General features: G+C 40.6%; 1 protein-coding gene across 1 annotated transcript; it reads right to left on the bottom strand.

Moving 5' to 3' along the window:
* Nucleotides 1-366: 366 nt before the first annotated feature.
* Nucleotides 367-1,734, bottom strand: LOC122647977. The gene has a single exon (XM_043841261.1). It carries the CDS (start codon nt 1,732-1,734, stop codon nt 367-369), a length of 1,368 nt encoding a protein of 455 aa, XP_043697196.1.
* Nucleotides 1,735-21,433: the final 19,699 nt, after the last annotated feature.

Genomic DNA, 21,433 nt, shown 5'->3' with positions numbered 1-21,433 from the left:
AGAAATTTCCTACTAAGAGAGTCATAGGCCTTATGTAAATCAATCTTCAAAACTGTCGTAGGCGAAGTTCCTTTCTACTCAATACCCCTAACAATATCATGGCAAACTAAGATATTATCCACAATAGACCGGCCCTTAATAAAAGCAGATTGGTTGTCACTAACTACCTTCCCCACCACTCCTTGCAGCATATTAGACAAAATTTTTGTAATGATTTTGTAAAATAGATTACAAAGAGCAATAGGTCTATACTCCGCAAAAGATGAAGTTGCATCAGTTTTAGGGATAAGACTAATGAACGTAGCATTGATAGAACTCGGCATAAAAGAAGTGGAAAAGAACTATTTAATAGCCAGAGTAAGATCCTCACCAACAACCTCCCAAGCATGCTTGAAAAAGGTTGCTCCAAAATCCATCCGGTCCAGGAGCCTTAGAATTCTTCATAGAAAACAACACATCTCTAATCTCCTTATTAGAAACCTGCCCAATAAGACTATTCTGTTGCACAAGATCTAGGCCATGTCTCAAAGGGATCGAACCAGGAAAATATCCCACATCCTCCACCTCCACACCAAACAAGTTCATATAGAAGGACACCGCCTCCTTTTTTATCAGATTTGGCTCCTTGATGACCTCATTCTCAGCATTATGCACCTCCAAGATGTGATTCCTGTTCTGCCTACAAACCATGGATTTATGAAAAAATCCATTATTACCATCCCCCAGCTGAATATTTTTAACTCTAGACTTTTCCTTAAGAAACTTTTCTTCAATGACAAGAGCCTCCCATAACTTCTTCTTAGCTGCAGTTTCAAGCGGGACCAAACTAGGGTCATTCGGCTGGGCAGCAAGGCTGAGCTGGATATGAGCTAATTCCAAGGAAGCATTCTTCACAGCGAGAAAGACATCTCCCACACTGCATTTATTCCAATTCTTAAGCTCTGCCTTAACATTTTTAAGGGGGGCAGCAAACCTAAGAATGGGATTGAGTTTCAAGTTTACCGGGCAGTCCCATCCTTTAATAACTACTTCATCGAACCCCTCTCTACCTATCCAAGCTTCAAAAAACCGAAATGGTTTAGGGCCAAAGTTGACCCCATCAAAAATGGAGACCACAGCTGGAGAGTGATTCGAAAGCCCAGGTGGAAGAAAAGTAGCTTCCAAAGATCTGAGAATATCCAACCAGTTCAAATTAACCATAACCCTATCCAACTTGCAGCAAACCCTGGAGCTGCCCCCCTGCCTGTTATTCCAGGTACACTGCTCTCCCTTCCATTTTAAATCAATAAGACCTGTGTCAAAAATAAAGGAGTTAAACTCATCAACAGTCTCCTGACGAACAAGATCCCCCCCAAGCTTTTCACTCTGCTGACTAACAATATTAAAGTTCCCCATAGCAATCCAAGGACTAGAAATATTAGAACCAAAATCAATAACATCCCTCCAAAGGTCCCTCCTCTCTTCCACCGAATTAGAAGCATAGACAGCTGTGCACATAAAAGAAAGAGAAGACCCCAAAGTACGAACCTTCATATGGATGAATTGGTTAGAATTTTGCATCTCCTCCACCTCAAAAATAGTAGCATCCCAACCCACCCAAATCCGAGCTGTAGAACCACCTTCCCCATTATGAAAATATCTCCAATTTGGAATAAAGGGGTCAAAAACAGCAGCACAATTCTCCATTTTCACCTTTGTCTCAATCAGAACAGCCAATTTTGCATTATTCTCCATAATAACTTTTCTAATCCCACGCCTCTTCGTAGGGGCATTCATACCCCTAATGTTCCAAGAAATGCAATTCATTTAAATTGGGAAGTCATGTCAGTCCCACCCTTACTAGGTCCCTCCAAACTAACCCCTCCCCCTTCCTTCACAGGAATACGTTGAGGAAGGAACCTAGTGCTTCTTCCACTGGGCCGGCCCAAAAGAGTAGAATTCAAAGTACTAGAAAAGCCCATACCTTTGTCCATGGGCCCTTGGTTGGCCCGGATTTCTGCAGCCTACTTCTTCAGCCTCTCAAAATTAGCCGACACCTTGTTAGCCTGATTAGGATCTTTTCCTTTTAACAATAACCTCTCCCCTCCACTACCTCCTTCCAAATTAGAATCCCCCATTACCGCAACTGAACCAGAATTGGTATCCAATGGGTATACTAAAATCAAATCCCCCATAAAAAAGGAACCAGCCATCCCTTCTCGGATTCCACCTTCCAACCGTGGCACACTAGAATCCTTCACGGGAATAGTTAAATTTGAACTCACATCCAGCCCATCAGATTTCAAAATCTCCCCTTCCCCAGTCACGTGTCCTTCAAATCTGCTCATTTCAATATTCCCACGACTAGGAATGGAAATAACATCATCTCCTCTTTCAGCCAAATTTGGAATAATAGCTAACGGTTGAGGAGTAGATTCCTCAATCTCCTTATCTCCACCCTCCAACAGCTCATTACCTAAGAGAACAGCACACGATTCTGGATCTAACATCAAATCATCCGGATCATAATGAATCTCCTCCGTCAAATTTTCCAATGCTGCAAAAGAATTAGAATAAGTAGCTTCCTTCCCGCTAGCCTGTCCTCCAAAATTTGAATCGGATTTCCTGAATATCCTCTTACAAAATTTAGCATTTTGTCTCAAGGAGTCTGCAGCCTCATCTCTTGAAATCACACGAGAATCTGGAGCTTCCAAATTAGAGCCTTCCCTCCCAATAGCAGCCTGACCCACCGGCTTGCCAGCCTGAGATCCGGCCAAAGAACCATCAACCTTCCCGGCAGACCCCTTTACATGCCATTCCTGCTTGGACTTTGGTATTTTCTGATTGGGAATGCTAGCGCCAAACTTACAAGCATCAGAAGCATGCCCAAAAATCCTGCACTGCATACAAAGAGGTGGTTTCCAATCGTAAACCACCTTTTGATTAAAAGATAGTCCATCTTCTCCATAGACCAGAACAGTCATAGGAAGCTCCTTATTAGCAGATACCTCCACACAAAGGCGGGCATAAGACAATCTCTCCATAGAACTTGTCATCTTATCTGTCACAATTGGCTTGCCAATGACACTCCCAATAGAACTAAGAGCTTCGGGAGACCAGAAATGAAAAGGGAGATTGGGTAAGGATACCCAAACAGGAACAGAACATAAGTTTACCTTTTCTAAGCAAACATCTGGACTCCAAGGGCGCAAGATCATTGGTCTTCTTTGAACATACCACGGCCCTCCTTCAAGAACCTTAACTTTGTCATCTTCAAGATTAAATCGGAAAACAAAGATTCCACTCTCTAATAAATTAATATCAACATGACCTGCTATCCTCCACTGTTTTAATAAAACATCTCTTGCAAAAGTAAAGCTTGGCCTTCCACCGATAAAGTGCCCCATAAGGGTATTCTTCCACCGTTCAAGGCCCTTGCTAACCATTACATCCGGACATTTCGCAGCCAGCACCCCATCAATCAACTCTGGTTTCACATAAGATAGCTTAAAACCATCACCATAAGTCGAAGCAGATGTAGAAAAAAGAGCAGACCAAGGAACAGCAGCCTTCCCCTTCCTCGGATCGCTAGCTCCAACTCTCCGCTGAGTACTCCCATCATTTCCAGCCCCTTCTTTTGCAGCAGCCTGGTTCGGACCATGCATCAAACCAACTTCACCGTTATCACCATGCTCCCCCGGAGTAGCCTCTTCCATCCCACCACCAAGAACAAGCCACAACTCCTTCCCCGAGCCATCAAGAGCAGCCCCACCCTTCTCCAAGGTGAAAATCCCCCCACCTCCATTCCCTCCCGGATTGGGAGGGAGAGGAGGACCAGTAGCCGAACCTACTGGCCTGCCGGCCATCACCAAGAGCAAACCAAAGCACTCCCTCCCAAAATAGCCAGAGCTTCTCTCTCCTGCGAATCTATACCTCTCCCTTTTCGTACATATCCATCATATTGTTGGGAATGGTCAATCTACTAGACTTTGGCTAGATAATTGGCATCCCAAAGGGGTTTTGATTAAAAGGTTTGGGGATTGGATCTAGTATGATGCTAGTTCTTTCGAATAGAGACCTATTTCGACATATGTTAATTTTCGGTTCAAACTAGATCGGGTGGGTCATTTGGGATTACTTGGGGGCATTTCTATACTCTTTTGGGCTTAGGATTTTCTAAAAATTATCCATATCTCTTATTGGACGGGTCGAGGCGATGTTGAGGGTCGTGACCTTCGAATCGATACCTATTTCGACATATGTTTATTTTTGGTTTAAACAAAACCGGGTCGGTCGTTCGGGGTTATTTGGGGGTAGTTTTGTACTTTTTTGGGTTTTGTATATTGTAAAAAATGTCCTTATTTCTTATTAGACCTGTGGATGTGATGTTGATGGTCGTGAGCTTCGAATCGATACCAATTTTGACATATGTTCATTTTCGATTAAAACTAGACCGGGTGGATCATTTGGGGTTATTTGGGGGCATTTCTGTACTCTTTTGGGCATGGGATTTTCTAAAAATTGTCCTTATCTCTTATTAGATGACCTTCGAATCGATACCTCTTTCGACATATGTTCATTTTTGGTTTAAACCAGACCGGGTGGGTCGGTTGGGGTTATTTGGGGGCATTTCTATACTTTTTTGGGTTTTGCATTCTGAAAAAAGTGTCCTTCTCTCGTATTAGACGTGTGGATGCGATGTTGAGGGTCGTGACCATTGAATTGATACCTATTTTGACATATGTTCATTTTTGGTTTCAACCAGACCAGGTGGGTCGTTTGGTGTTATTTAGGGGCATTTCAGTACATTTTTGGGTTTGGGATTCTCTAAAAAGCAACCTTATCTCTTGTTAAACGTGTGGATGCGATGTTCAGGGTCGTGACCTTCGAATCGATACCTATTTCGATATATGTTCATTTTTTGTTTAAACCAGACCAGGTGGGTCGTTTGGGGTTATTTGGGAGCATTTCTGACCTTTTCTAGGTTTTGTATTTTCTTTAAAGTGTCCTTATCTCTTCCTAGATGGGTGGATGTGATGTTGATGGTCGTGACCTTCGAATCGATACCTATTTCGACATATGTTCCTTTTTGCTTTGAACCAGAACGAGTGGGTCGTTGGGGTTATTTGGGGGCATTTCTATACGTTTTTGGGTTTGGGATTATCTAAAAAGTGTACTGATCTCTTATTAGACGTGTGGATGCGATGTTGAGGGTCATAACCTTCGAATCTATACCCATTTTGACATATATTCATTTTCGGTTTAAACCTGACCGGGTGGGTCGTTTGGGTTTATTTGGGGGCATTTCTGTACTTTTTTGGGTTTTGTATTTTTTAAAGAGTGTCCTTATCTGTTATTAGACGTGTGGATGCGATGTTGATGGTCGTGACCTTCGAATCGATACCTATTTTGGCATACGGGTGGATTGTTTGGGGTTATTTGGGGGCATTTCTGTACTTTTTTGGACTTGGGATTTTCTAAAAGTATCCTTATCTCTTATTAGATGTGTTGATTCGATGTTAAGGGTCGTGACCTTCTAATCGATACCTATTTCGACATATGTTCATTTTCGGTTTGAACCAGACAAGGTGGGTCATTTGGGGTTATTTGGGGGCATTTCTGTACTTTTTTGGGTTTGGAATTCTCTAAAAAGTGTCCTTAACTCTTATTATATGCGATGTTCAGGGTCGTGACCTTCGAATCAATACCTATTTCGACATATATTCATTTTTGGTTTAAACGAGATCGGGTGAGTCGTTTGGGGTTATTTTGGTGCATTTCTGTACTTTTTTGGGTTTGGTATTATCTAAAAATTGTCCTTATCTCTTATTAGACGTCTGGATGCGATTTTGTGGGTCGTGTCTTTTGAATCGATACCTATTTTGACATAAGTTAATTTTCGGTTCACACAAGACTGGGTGGGTCGTTTGGGATTATTTGGGAGCATTTCGGTACTCTTTTGGGCTTGGGATTTTCTAAAAATTGTCCTTATCTCTTATTAGACATGTGGATACGATGTTGAGGGTCGTGACCTTTGAATCGATACCTAGTTCAACATATGTTCATTTTTGGTTTAAACCAAACTGGGTGGGTCGTTTGGGGTTATTTGGGGGCACTTTTGTACTGTTTAGGGTTTTGTATATTGTAAAAAATGTCATTATTTCTTATTAGACCTGTGGATGCGATGTTGATGGTCGTGACCTTCGAATCGATACCAATTTTGACATATGTTCATTTTCGATTTAAACCAGACCGGGTGGATCGTTTGGGGTTATTTGGGGGCATTTCTGCACTCTTTTGGGAATGGGATTTTCTAAAAATTGACCTTATCTCTTATTAGACGTGTGGCTGGGATGTTAAGGGTCATGACCTTCGAATCGATACCTCTTTCGACATATGTTCATTTTCAATTTAAACCAGATCGGGTGGGTCGGTTGGGATTATTTGGGGGCATTTCTGTACTTTTTTGGGTTTTGAATTCTAAAAAAATTGTCCTTATCTCGTATTAGACGTGTGGATGCGATGTTGAGGGTCGTGACCATTGAATCGATACCTATTTTGACATATGTTCATTTTTGGTTTCAACCAGACCAGGTGGGTCGTTTGGTATTATTTGGGGGCATTTCAGTACATTTTTGGGTTTGGGATTCTCTAAAAAGCATCCTTATCTCTTGTTAGACGTGTGGATGCAATGTTCAGGGTCGTGACCTTCGAATCGATACCTATATCGACATATGTTCATTTTTTGTTTAAACCAGACCAGGTGGGTCGTTTGGAGTTATTTGGGAGCATTTCTGACCTTATCTCGATTTTGTATTTTCTTTAAAGTGTCCTTATCTCTTTCTAGACGTGTGGATGCGATGTTGATGGTCGTGACCTTCGAATCGATACCCATTTCAGCATAGGTTCCTTTTTTGTTTGAACCAGAACGAGTGGGTCGTTGGGGTTATTTGGGGCATTTCTGTACTTTTTTGGGCTTGGGATTATCTAAAAAGTGTATTGATCTCTTATTAGACGTGTGGATGCGATGTTGAGGGTCATAACCTTCAAATCTATACCTATTTTGACATATGTTCATTTTCGGTTTAAGCCTGACCGGATGGGTCGTTTGGGGTTATTTGGGGGCATTTCTGTACTTTTTTGGGTTTTGTATTTTGTAAAGAGTGTCCTTATCTGTTATTAGACGTGTGGATGCGATGTTGATGGTCGTGACCTTCGAATCGATACCTATTTTGGCATACGGGTGGATTGTTTGGGGTTATTTGGGGGCATTTCTGTACTTTTTTGGACTTGGGATTTTCTAAAAAGTATCCTTATCTCTTATTAGATGTGTTGATTCGATGTTAAGGGTCGTGAACTTCTAATCGATACCTATTTCGACATATGTTCATTTTCGGTTTGAACCAGACAAGGTGGGTCATTTGGGGTTATTTGGGGGCATTTCTATACTTTTTTGGGTTTGGAATTCTCTAAAAAATGTGTCCTTAACTCTTATTATATGCGATGTTCAGGGTCGTGACCTTCGAATCGATATCTATTTTGACATATATTCATTTTTGGTTTAAACGAGATCGGGTGAGTCGTTTGGGGTTATTTTGGTGCATTTATGTACTTTTTTGGGTTTGGTATTTTCTAAAAACTGTCCTTATCTCTTATTAGACGTCTGGATACGATTTTGTGGGTCGTGTCTTTTGAATCGATACCTATTTTGACATAAGTTAATTTTCGGTTCACACAAGACTGGGTGGGTCGTTTGGGATTATTTGGGGGCATTTTGGTACTCTTTTGGGCTTGGGATTTTCTAAAAATTGTCCTTATCTCTTATTAGACATGTGGATATGATGTTGACGGTCGTGACCTTCGAATCGATACCTAGTTCGACATATGTTCATTTTTGGTTTAAACCAAACTGGGTGGGTCGTTTGGGGTTATTTGGGGGCACTTTTGTACTGTTCAGGGTTTTGTATATTGTAAAAAATGTCATTATTTCTTATTAGACCTGTGGATGCAATGTTGATGGTCGTGACCTTCGAATCGATACCAATTTTGACATATGTTCATTTTTTATTTAAACCAGACCGGGTGGATCGTTTGGAGTTATTTGGGGGCATTTTTGCACTCTTTTGGGAATGGGATTTTCTAAAAATTGACCTTATCTCTTATTAGACGTGCGGATGGGATGTTGAGGGTCGTGACCTTCGAATCGATACCTCTTTCGACATATGTTCATTTTCAATTTAAACCAGACCGGGTGGGTCGGTTAGGGTTAGTTGGGGGCATTTCTGTACTTTTTGGGGTTTTGAATTCTGAAAAAAGTGTCCTTATGTCGTATTAGACGTGTGGATGCGATGTTGAGGGTCGTGACCATTGAATCGATACCTATTTTGACATATGTTCGTTTTCGGTTTTAACCAGACCAGGTGGGTCATTCGGGGTTATTTGGGGGCATGTCAAGACTTTTTTGGGTTTGGGATTCTCTAAAAAGCATCCTTATCTCTTGTTAGACATGTGGATACGATGTTCAGGGTCGTGACCTTCGAATCGATACCTATTTCGACATATGTTCATTTTTTGTTTAAACCAGACCCGGTGGGTCGTTTGGGGTTATTTGGGAGCATTTCTGATCTTTTCTCGATTTTGTATTTTCTTTAAAGTGTCCTTATCTCTTATTAGACGTGTGGATGCGATGTTGATGGTCTTGACCTACGAATCGATGCCTATTTCGATATGTTCATTTTCAGTTTAAACTAGAACGGGTGGGTCGTTGGGGTTATTTGGGAGCATTTATGTACTTTTTTGGGTTTGGTATTTTCTAAAAAGTGTCCTTATCTCTTATTAGACGTGTGGATGCGATGTTGAGGGTTGTGACCTTCGAATCGATACCCATTACGACATATGTTCATTTTCGGTTTAAACCTGACCAGGTGGGTCGTTTGGGACTATTTGGGGGCAATTCTGCACTCTTTTGGGCTTGGGATTTTCTCAAAATTGTCCTTATCTATTATTAGACGTGTGGATGCGATGTTTAGGGTAGCGACCTTCGAATCGATACCTAGTTCAACATATGTTCATTTTTTGTTTAAACCAAACTGGGTGGGTCGTTTGGTGTTATTTGGGGGCATTTCTGTACTTTTTGGGGTTTGGAATTCTCTAAAAAGTGTCCTTAACTCTTATTAGACGCGTGGATGTGATGTTCAGGGTCGTGACCTTTGAATCAATACCTATTTCGACATATGTTCATTTTTGGTTTAAACGAGATCGGGTGAGTCGTTTGGGGTTTTTTTCGTGTATTTCTGTACTTTTTGGGTTTTGTAATTTCTAAAAATCGTCCTTATCTCTTATTAGACGTGTGGATGCGATTTTGTGGGCCGTGTCCTTCGAAACGATACCTATTTTGACATAAGTTCATTTTCGGTTTAAATAAGACCGGGTGGGTCGTTTGGGATTATTTGGGGGCATTTCGATACTCTTTTGGGCTTGGGATTTTTAAAAATTGTCCTTATCACTTTTTTGACATGTGGATACGATGTTGAGGGTCGTGACCTTCAAATCGATACCTAGTTCGACATATGTTCATTTTTGGTTTAAACCAAACTGGGTGGGGGACGTTTGGGGTTATTTGGGGGTACTTTTGTACTTTTTAATGTTTTATATATTGGAAAAAATGTCCTTATTTCTAATAGACCTGTGGATGTGATGTTGATGGTCGTGACCTTTGAATCGATACCAATTTTGACATATGTTCATTTTTTATTTAAACCAGACCGGGTGGATCGTTTGGGGTTATTTGGGGGCATTTCTGCACTCTTTTGGGAATGGGATTTTCTAAAAATTGTCCCTATCTGTTATTAGATGTGTGGATGGGATGTTTGGGGTCGTGACCTTCGAATCGATGCCTCTTTCGACATATGTTCATTTTTGGTTTAAACCAGACCGGGTCGGTCGGTTGGGGTTATTTGGGGGCATTTCTGTACCTTTTTGGGTTTTGAATTCTGAACAAAGTGTCCTTATCTCGTATTAGATGTGTGGATGCAATGTTGAGGGTCGTGACCATCGAATCGATAACTATTTCGACATATGTTCATTTTCAGTTTCAACCAGACGAGGTGGGTCGTTCGGGGTTATTTGGAGGCATTTCAGGACTTTTTTGGGTTTGGGATTCTCTAAAAAGCATCCTTATCTCTTGTTAGACATGTGGATGCGATGTTCAGGTTCGTGACCTTCGAATGAATACCTATTTCGACATATGTTCATTTTTTGTTTAAACTAGACTAGGTGGGTCGTTTGGGGTTATTTGGGAGCATTTCTGACCTTTTCTCGATTTTGTATTTTCTCTAAAGTGTCCTTATCTCTTATTAGATGTGTGGATGCGATATTGATGGTCGTGACCTACGTATCGATACTGATTTTGACATATGTTCATTTTCGGTTTAAACTAGAACGGGTGGGTCACTGGGGTTATTTGGGAGCATTTCTGTACTCCTTTGGGTTTGGTATTTACTAAAATGTGTCCTTATCTCTTGTTAGACATGTGGATGCGATGTTGAGGGTTGTGACCTTCGAATCGTTACCGATTACGACATATGTTCATTTTCGGTTTAAACCTGACCGGGTGGGTTGTTTGGGACTATTTGGGGGCATTTCTGTACTCTTTTGGGCTTGGGATTTTCTCAAAACTGTCCTTATCTATTATTAGATGTGTGGATGCGATGTTGAGGGTCGTGACCTTCGAATCGATACCTAGTTCAACATATGTTCATTTTCGGTTTAAACCAAACCGTGTGGGTCGTTTGGTGTTATTTGGGGGCATTTCTGTACTTTTTTGGGTTTTGAATTCTGAAAAAGTGTCCTTATTTCTTTTTAGACCTGTGGATGCGATGTTGATGGTCGTGACCTTCGAATTGATACCAATTTTGACATATGTTCATTTTCGATTTAAACCAGATCGGGTGGATCGTTTGGGGTTATTTGGGGGCATTTCTGTACTCTTTTGGGCATGGGATTTAATAAAAATTCTCCTTATCGCTTATTAGACGTGTAGATGTGATGTTGAGGGTCATGACCTTCGAATCTATACCTCTTTCGACATATGTTCATTTTCGGTTTAAACCAGACCGGGTGGGTCGGTTGGGGTTATTTGGTTGCATTTCTGTATTTTTTTGGGTTTTGCATTTTGTGAAAAGTGTCCTTATCTCGTATTAGACGTGTGGATGCGATGTTGAGGGTCGTGACCTTCGAATCCATACCTATTTTGACATATGTCCATTTTTGGTTTGAACCAGACCAGGTGGGTCCTTTGGGGTTATTTGGAGGCATTTCTGTACTTTTTTGGGTTTGGGATTCTCTAAAAAGCATCCTTATCTCTTATTAGACGTGTGGATGCAATGTTCAGGCTTGTTACCTTCGAATCGATACCTATTTCGACATATGTTCGTTTTCGATTTAAAAGGGATCGGGTGAGTTGTTTGGGGTTATTTGGGGGCATTTCTGTACTTTTTTGGGTTTGGTATTTTCTAAAAATTTTCATTATCTCTTATTAGATGTGTGGATGCGATGTTGAGGGTCGTGACCTTCGAATTGATATTTATGTCGGCATATGTTCATTTTCGGTTTAAACCAGACCAGGTGGGTCATTTGGGGTTATTTGGGGGCATTTCTGTACTTTTTTGGGTTTTGTATTTTCTAAAATGTGTCCTCATATCTTATTAGACTTGTAGATTCGATGTTGATGGTCGTGGCCTTCGAATAGATACCTATTTCGACATATGTTTATTTTCGGTTTAAACCTGACCGGGTGGGTTGTTTGGGATTATTTGGGGGCATTTCTATACTCTTTTGGGCTTAGGATTTTCTAAAAATTGTCCTTACCTCTTATTAGACTTGTGGATGCGATGTTGATGGTCTTGACCTTCGTATCGATACCTCTTTCGACATATGTTCATTTTCGGTTTAAACCAGACCGGGTTGGTCGGTTGGGGTTATTTGGGGGCATTTCTATACTTTTTTGGGTTTTGCATTCTGAAAAAAGTTTCCTTATCTCGTATTAGACGTGTGGATGCGACGTTGAGGGTCGTGACCATGGAATCGATACCTATTTTGACATATGTTCATTTTTGGTTTCAACCAGACCAGGTGGGTCGTTTGGTGTTATTTGGGGGCATTTCAGTACATTTTTGGGTTTGGGATTCTTTAAAAAGCATCCTTATCTTTTCGACATATGTCCATTTTTTGTTTGAACCAGACCAGGTGGGTCGTTTGGGGTTATTTGGAGGCATTTCTGTACTTTTTTGGGTTTGGGATTCTCTAAAAAGCATCCTTATCTCTTATTAGACGTGTGGATGCGATGTTCAGGCTTGTAACCTTTGAATCGATACCTATTTCGACATATGTTCATTTTCAGTTTAAAAGAGATCGGGTGAGTCGTTTGGGGTTATTTGGGGGCATTTCTGTACTTTTTTGGGTTTGGTATTTTCTAAAAATGTTCATTATCTCTTATTAGATGTGTGGATGCGATGTTGAGGGTCGTGACCTTCGAATTGATATCTATGTCGGCATATGTTCATTTTCGGTTTAAACCAGACCAGGTGGGTCGTTTGGGGTTATTTGGGGGCATTTCTGTACTTTTTTGGGTTTTGTGTTTTCTAAAATGTGTCCTCATATCTTATTAGACATGTAGATTCGATGTTGATGGTCGTGGCCTTCGAATAGATACGTATTTCGACATATGTTTATTTTCGATTTAAACCTGACCGGGTGGGTCGTTTGGGGGCATTTCTTTACTCTTTTGGGGTTAGGATTTTCTAAAAATTGTCCTTACCTCTTATTAGACTTGTGGATGCGATGTTGATGGTCTTTACCTTCGTATCAATACCTATTTCGACATATGTTCATTTTCGGTTTAAACCTGACCGGGTGGGTTGTTTGGGATTATTGTGGGGCATTTTTGTACTCTTTTGGGTTTGGGATTTTCTAAAAATTGTCCATATGTCTTATTGGATATGTGGAGGCGATGTTGAGGGTCGTGACCTCCGAATCGATACCTATTTCGACATATGTTTATTTTTGGTTTAAACCAAACCGGGTAGGTCGTTTGGGGTTATTTGGGGGCATTTCTGGGTTTTGTAATTTGTAAAAAGTTTCGTTATCTCTTATTAGACGTGTGGATGCGATGTTGATGGTCGTGACCTTTAAATCGATACCTTTTTTTTTCGATAAGTAAGATGTGTGTGTATTGAAGAAGAAAAGAAGATACAAGAGAAGGCAGCCTACTTCCACCCCTTAGACAGACCTAAGGAGGAGGAAAAAGCCCCACACCCCCGAGGACAAACCCCTCGATCATGCAAGGAAATAACCACCCGACCCAATCACGGAGGCCTAAACTGGACCTTACCTGAAGTATCATCATGGATCATCCGCATCAGGTCATCCTGGAACTCAGGAGGATACAGAATTGTTTCCCCACCCTCACAATCAATGGAAGCAATAAAATCTGCCAGCTGGTTCAACTCCCTCCAAACATGCCTCACTTCATAGCGAGCCAACTGGTTCAGACTAGAGCTGATCTGGTTCTTCAACACATATACATTCCCAGGGCAGTTGAACACACTTGTAATAATCTCCACTGCCAACTTCGAATCAGATCTGATTGACACATGTCAAAGATTCCTCTTTAAGCATAGTGCCACCCCTCTGTGAATGGCTAACAACTCCATGCTAAGAACAAAAGTTTCCACACCTTTACCCATATAAGCCAGGACTGGATCTCCTGTGGGATTACGAATAAGACCCCCATAAGCAGCTCTATTTCCATTCAAGGAGCCATCACAATGGAGCGTGACTAAGTGAGCAGGGGGTTTCTGCCAAGAACAAGCTTTGGGGACCGAGACAGCCCATTGCACCTGGATCCCCCACATTTCAACCAAAAACTGATTTCTAGGGGTATGGGCAGCCACAATCGGACAGAAAGAGCCTTTAGTGACCACATCAAACTTGATGTCTTGAAGGATTTTACCATAAGACCTTGATTGATTACTAAAGAGGCGCTGATTTCTCTCCCACCAAACATGATAAACCGTCGCACAGAAAGCCAATTTGGGAATGACATCTAACTTGTCATTAGCACAAGCCACATGAGAGAGCCAATTAACCACATCAGACAGGCCAGCAGGACCTTTGCCTCTCTGAGAGCACATAGAACTAACCCTATCCCATATGGTTTTAGAAAAGGGACAGTCAAAAAATAGATGGGCATGGCTCTCCAAACCTCCCCAACACAAGACGCAATTCAGCCCAACTACAATATTCCTTCTAATAAGTTGGTCTTTTGTTGAGGGCCCTCCCATAAGGCATCTCCAGGTAGTGCAGGAGTGCCTAGGTAAAAAACCAGGAACCAAACAAGCTTATGCCAAACCACCTTAGTAGTTCTACCTCTCACAAGTTCCCAAGCCGATTTAGTAGTAAAGAGGCCATTAGGGGTTTCCTTCCAAACAATAATATCTTCCTTCCCATTCACAATGGGAATACTAGGGAGATCACTCGAAATAGTAATCAGGTCAAAAGAGCCCTGAGGGGGCAAATGCCAAAGACCACCCCTAATGAAGTCTGAAACCAAGGCAAGCCGGGTAGAACCAGCATCATATCGGACTCGATCCCCATACCTTTTAATCAAAACCCCTTTTGGATGCCAATTATCTAGCCAAAGTCTAGTAGATTGGCCATTCCCTATAATATGATGGATGTGTTGCTCAACCGAATCTCTAAATTTGAGAATTTTTTGCCAAACCCAAGAACAGTTTGGGGGAACCTTAGCAGTCCAAATAGAGTCATTTTTTAGATAGCGAGTATAGGCCCACCTAATCCAAAGACTGTCCTTCTTAGAGGCAATCCACAAGATTTGCTTAAGAATACCTGCAGTATTCATATCTGAAATTCTTCTTATACCAAGGTCCCCTTCAGCCTTAGGTTTGCAAATCTTCTCCCAACAAATATAATGTACCGTACGTTGAAGACATTTTGACATATGTTCATTTTTTGTTTGAACCAGACCAGGTGGGTCGTTTGGGATTATTTGGGGGCACTTTTGTACTCTTTTGGGCTTGGGATTTTCTACAAATTGTCCTTATCTCTTATTAGACGTGTGGATGCGATGTTGAGGGTCGTGACCTTCGAATCTATACCTAGTTCGACATATGTTCATTTTTTGTTTAAACCAAACCGGGTGGGTCGTTTGGTGTTATTTGGGCTCATTTCTATACTTTTTTAGGTTTTGTATATTGTAAAAAATGTCCTTATTTCTTATTAGACCTGTGGATGCGATGTTGATGGTCGTGACCTTCGAATCGATACCAATTTCGACATAAGTCATGAGATTTTCTAAAAATTGTCCTGATCACTTATTAGACGTGTGAATGTGATGTTGAGGGTCGTGACCATCGAATCGATACCTATTTTGACATATATTCATTTTCGGTTTGAACCAGACCAGGTGGGTCATTTGGGGTTATTTGGAGGCATTTTTGTACTTTTTTGGGTTTGGAATTCTCTAAAAAGCATCCTTATCTCTTATTAGACATGCGGATGCGATGTTTAGGCTCGTGACCTTCAAATCGATACCTATTCAACATATGTTCATTTTCGGTTTAAAAGGGATCGGGTGAGTCGTTTGGGGTTATTTGGAGGCATTTCAGTACGTTTTTGGGTATGGTATTTTCAAAAAATTGTCGTTATCTCTTATTAGAGGTGTGGATGCGAAGTCGATGGTCGTGACCTTCGAATAGATACCTATTTCGACATATGCTCATTTTTGGTTTAAACCAGACCGGGTGGGTCGTTTGCGATTATTCGGGGGCATTTTTGTACTCTTTTGGGCTTGGGATTTTCTAAAAATTGTCCATATCACTTATTTGACGTGTGGAGGAGATGTTGAGGGTCGTGACCTTCGAATCCATACCTATTTCGACATATGTTTATTTTTGGTTTAAACCAAATCGGGTCGGTGGTTTGGGGTTATTTGGGGGCATTTCTATACTTTTTTGGGTTTTGTTTTTGTAAAAAGTGTCGTTATCTCTTATTAGACGAGTGGATGCAATGTTGATGGTCGTGACCTTCAAATCGATACCTATTTTGACATATGTTCATTTTTTGTTTAAACCAGATCGGTTGGGTCGTTTGGGGTTATTTGGGGGCATTTCTATACTCTTTAGGGCTTAGGATTTTCTAAAAATTGTCCTTATCTCTTAGTAGACGTGTGGATGCGATGTTCAGGGTCATGACCTTCGAATCGATACCAATTTTGACATATGTTCATTTTTGGTTTAAACCAGACCGGGTGGATCGTTCGGGATTATTTGGGGACATTTTTGTACTATTAAGAGTTTGGTATTTTCTAAAAACTGTCCTTGTCTCTTATTAGACGTGTGGGTGCGTTGTTGAGGGTTGTGTCCTTCGAATCGATACCTATTTCGGCGTATGTTCCTTTTTGGTTTAAACCAGAACGAATGGGTCGTTGGGGTTATTTGGGGGCATTTCTATACTTTTTTGGGTTTTGGATTATCTAAAAAGTGTACTGATCTCTTATTAGACGTGTGGATGCGATGTTGAGGGTCATAACCTTCGAATCGATACCTATTTCGACATATGTTCATTTTCGGTTTAAACCAGACCGGGTGGGTCGTTTGGGGTTATTTGGGGGCATTTATGTACTTTTTTGGCTTTTGTATTTTGTAAAGAGTTTCCTTATCTCTTATTAGACGTGCGGATGCAATGTTGACTGTCGTGATCTTCGAATCGATACCTATTTCGGCATATGTTTATTTTCGGTTTAAACCAGACTGGGTGGATCGTTTGGGGTTATTTGGGGGCATTTCAGTACTTTTTTGGACTTGGAATTTTCTAAAAAGTATCCTTATCTCTTATTAGACGTGTGGATGCGATGTTGAGGGTCGTGACCTTCTAATCGATACCTATTTCTACGTATGTTCATTTTTTATTTGAACTAGACAAGGTGGGTCGTTTAGGGTTATTTAGGGGCATTTTTATACTTTTCTGGGTTTGGGATTCTATAAAAAGTGTCCTTAACTCTTATTAGATGTGTGGATGCGATGTTCAGGGTCGTGACCTTCGAATGGATACCTATTTCGACATGTGTTCATTTTCGCTTTAAACAAAATCGGGTGAGTCGTTTGGGGTTATTTGGGTGCATTTCTGTACTTTTTTTGGATTTGGTATTTTCTAAAAACTATCCTTTTCTCTTATTAGACGTGTGGATGCAATTTTGTGTGTCGTGTCCTTCGAATCGATACCTATTTCGACATAAAATCATTTTCGGTTTAAACAAGACCGGGTGGGTCGTTTGGGATTATTTGGGAGAATTTCTGTACTCTTTTGGGCTTGTGATTTTCTAAATATTGTCCTTATCTCTTATTAGACGTGTGGATGCGATGTTGAGGGTCGTGACCTTCGAATCGATACCTAGTTCGACATAAGTTCATTTTTGGTTTACACCAAACTGGGTGGGTCGTTTGGGGTTATTTGGGCGCATTTTTGTACTTTTTTGGGTTTTGTATATTGTAAAAAATATCCTTATTTCTTATCAGACCGGTGGATGCGATGTTGATGGTCGTGACCTTCGAATCAGTACCAATTTCGACATATGTTCATTTTCGATTTAAACCAGATCGGGTGGATCATTTGGGGTTATTTGGGGGGCATTTCTATACTCTTTTGGGCATGGGATTTTCTAAAAATTGTCCTTATCTCTTATTAGGCGTGTGGATGGGATGTTGAGGGTCGTGACCTTCGAATCGATACCTCTTTCGACATTTGTTCATTTTTGGTTTAAACCAGACCGGGTGGGTCTTTTGGAGTTATTTGGGGGCATTTCTGTACTTTTTTTTGGTTTTGCATTCTGAAAAAGTGTCCTTATCTCGTATTAGATGTGTGGATGCGATGATGAGGGTCGTGACCATCAAATCGATACCTATTTCAACATATGTTCATTTTTTGTTTCAACCGGACCAGGTGGGTCTTTTGGGGTTATTTGGGGGCATTTCGGTACTTTTTTGGGTTTTGGATTCTGTAAAAAGCGTCCTTATCTCTTATTAGATGTGTGGATGCGATGTTCAGGGTCATGACCTTCGAATCGATACCTATTTCGACATATGTTCATTTTTTGTTTAAACCATACCAGGTGGGTCGTTTGGGGTTATTTAGGAGCATTTCTGTACTTTTTTGGGTTTTGTATTTTTTTTAAAGTGTCCTTATCTCTTATTAGAAGTGTGGATACGATGTTAATGGTCGTGACCTTTGAATCAATACCTATTTCGACATAAGTTCATTTTCGATTTAAAATAGAACAAGTGGGTCGTTGGGGTTATTTGGGAGCATTTCTGTACTCTTTTGGGTTGGGTATTTTCTAAAAAGTGTCCTTATCTCCTATTAGACGTGTGGATGCGATGTTGAGGGTTGGGACCTTTGAATCGATACCTATTACGACATATGTTCATTTTTGGTTTAAACCGGACTGGTTGGGTTATTTGGGACTATTTTGGGGCATTTCTGTACTCTTTTGGGCTTGGGATTTTCTAAAAATTGTCCTTATCTATTATTAGACGTGTGGATGCGATGTTGAGGGTCATGACCTTCGAATCGATACCTAGTTCAACATATGTTTATTTTTTGTTTAAACCAAACCGGGTAGGTCATTTGGTGTTATTTGGGGGCATTTCTATACTTTTTCAGGTTTTGTATATTGTAAAAAATGTTCTTATTTCTTATTAGACCTGTGGATGCGATGTTGATGGTCGTGACCTTCGAATCGATATCAATTTTGACATATGTTCATTTTCGATATAAACCAGTTCGGGTGGATCGTTTGGGGTTATTTGGGGCCATTTTTGTACTCTTTTGGGCATGGGATTTTCTGAAAATTGTCCTAATCGCTTATTAGACGTGTAGATGCGATGTTGAGGGTCGTGACCTTCGAATCGATACCTCTTTCGACATATGTTCATTTTCGGTTTAAACCAGACCGGGTGGGTCAGTTGGGGTTATTTGGGGGCATTTCTGTACTTTTTTGGGTTTTGTATTTTGTAAAAAGTGTCCTTATCTCGTATTAGACTTGTGGATGCGATGTTGAGGGTCGTGACTATTGAATCTATACCTATTTCGACATATGTCCATTTTCGATTTGAACCAGACCAGGTGGGTCGTTTGGGGTTATTTGGAGGCATTTCTGTACTTTTTTGGGTTTGGGATTCTCTAAAAAGCATCCTTATCTCTTATTAGAAGTGTGGATCCGATGTTCAGGTTTGTGACCTTCGAATCGATACCTATTTCAACATATGTTCATTTTTTATTTAAAAGGGATCGAGTGAGTCGTTTGGGGTTATTTGGGGGGCATTTCTGTACTTTTTTGGGTTTGGTATTTTCTAAAAATTGCCATTATATCTTATTAGAGGTGTGGATGCGATGTCGAGGGTCGGGACCTTCGAATCGATACCTAGGTCGGCATATTTTCATTTTTGATTTAAACCAGACCAGGTGGGTCGTGTGGGGTTATTTGGGGTCATTTCTGTACTCTTTTGGGCTTGGGATTTTCTAAAAAGTGTCCATATCTCTTATTGGACGTGTGGAGGTGATGTTGAGGGTCGTGACCTTCGAATCGATATCTATTTCGACATATGTTTATTTTCGGTTTAAACCAAACCGGGTAGGTCGTTTAAGGTTATTTGGGGGCATTTCTATCTTTTTTTGGGTTTTGTAATTTGTAAAAAGTGTCATTATTTTTTATTAGACGTGTGGCTGCGATATTGATGGTCGTGACCTTTAAATCGAAACCTATTTTGACATATGTTCATTTTTGGTTTGAATCATACCAGGTGAATCATTTGGGGTTATTTGGGGGCATTTCTATACTCTATTGGGCTTGGGATTTTCTATAAATTGTCCTTATCTCTTATTAGACGTGTGGATACGATGTTGAGGGTCGTGACCTTCGAATCAATGCCTATTTTGTCATATGTTCAATTTCGGTTTAAACCAGACTGGGTGGGTCGTCTGGGATTATTTGGGGGCATTTCTGTACTTTTTTTGGTTTTGTATTTTGTAAAATGTGTCATTATCTCTTATTAGACGTGTAGATGCGAAGTTGAGGGTCGTGACCTTCGAATCAACACCTATTTCGAAATATGTTCATTTTTTGTTTAAACCAGACCGGGTGGGTCATTTGGGGTTATTTGGGGACATTTCTGTACTTTTTGGGGTTCGGTATTTTCTAAAAAGTCTCCTTATCTCTTATTAGACGTGTGAATATGATGTTGAGGGTCCTGACCTTCGTATGGATACCTATTTTGGCATATGTTCCTCTTCGGTTTAAACCAGAACTGGTGGGTCGTTGGGCTTATTTGGGGGCATTTCTGTCCTTTTTTGGGTTTGGTATTTTCTAAAAAGTGTCCTTATCTCTTATTAGATGTGTGGATGCGATGTTCAGGGTTGTGACCTTCGAATTAATACCTATTTCAACATATGTTCATTTTCAGTTTAAAGGAGACCAGGTGGGTCGTTTGGGGTTATTTCGGGGCATTTCTGCACTTTTTTGGCTTCGGGATTGTCTAAAAAGTGTCCTTATCTCTTATTACACGTGTGGTTGCGATGTTGTGGTGTGACCTGCTAATCGATACCTATTTTGACATATGTTCATTTTCGGTTTGAACTAGGTCAGGTGGGTTGTTTGGGGTTATTTGGGGGCATTTCTATTCTTTTTGGGTTTGGGATTCTCTAAAAGGTATCCTTATCTCTTGTTAGATGTGTTGAAGCGATGTTCAGGGTCGTGACCTTTGAATCGATACCTATTTTGGCATATGTTTATTTTCGGTATAAACGAGACCGGGTGGGTCGTTTGGGGTTATTTGGGGGTATTTCTGTTCTTTTTTGGGTTTGGTACTTTATAAAAAGTGTCCTTATCTCTTATTAGACGTGAGGATGCAAGATTGAGGATCGTGACCTTCGAATTGATACCTATTTCAGCATATGTTAAGTTTCGATTTAAACAAGACCAGGTGGGTCGTTTGGGGTTATTTGGGGGCATTTCTATACTTTTTTGGGTTTTGTACTTTCTAAGAAGTGTCTTTATCTCTTATAAGACATATGGATGCGATGTTGAGGGTCGTGACCTTTGAATCGATACCTATTTTGGCATATGTTAAATTTTGATTTAAACCAGATCGGGTGGGTCATTTGGGGTTATTTGGGGGCATTTCTATACTTTTTTGGGTTTGTATTTTGTAAAAACTTTCCTTATCTCTTATATGACATGTGGATGCGATGTTGAGGGTCGTGACCTTCGAATCGACACCTATTTCCGCATATGTTCATTTTTGGTTTAAATTGGACCGAGTAGGTCGTTTAGGGTTATTTGGGGGCAATTCTGTAGTCTTTTGGGCTTAGGATTTCCAAA

Source organism: Telopea speciosissima, unplaced genomic scaffold (assembly GCF_018873765.1).
Source record: "Telopea speciosissima isolate NSW1024214 ecotype Mountain lineage unplaced genomic scaffold, Tspe_v1 Tspe_v1.0328, whole genome shotgun sequence".
Taxonomy (NCBI): domain Eukaryota; kingdom Viridiplantae; phylum Streptophyta; class Magnoliopsida; order Proteales; family Proteaceae; genus Telopea; species Telopea speciosissima.
This window is presented reverse-complemented; position numbering and strand designations above follow the sequence as displayed.

Bases quoted from the DNA above. Each gene is read 5' to 3' on its own strand.
- LOC122647977 (XM_043841261.1), bottom strand. From the start codon at position 1,734: ATGGAGAATAATGCAAAATTGGCTGTTCTGATTGAGACAAAGGTGAAA.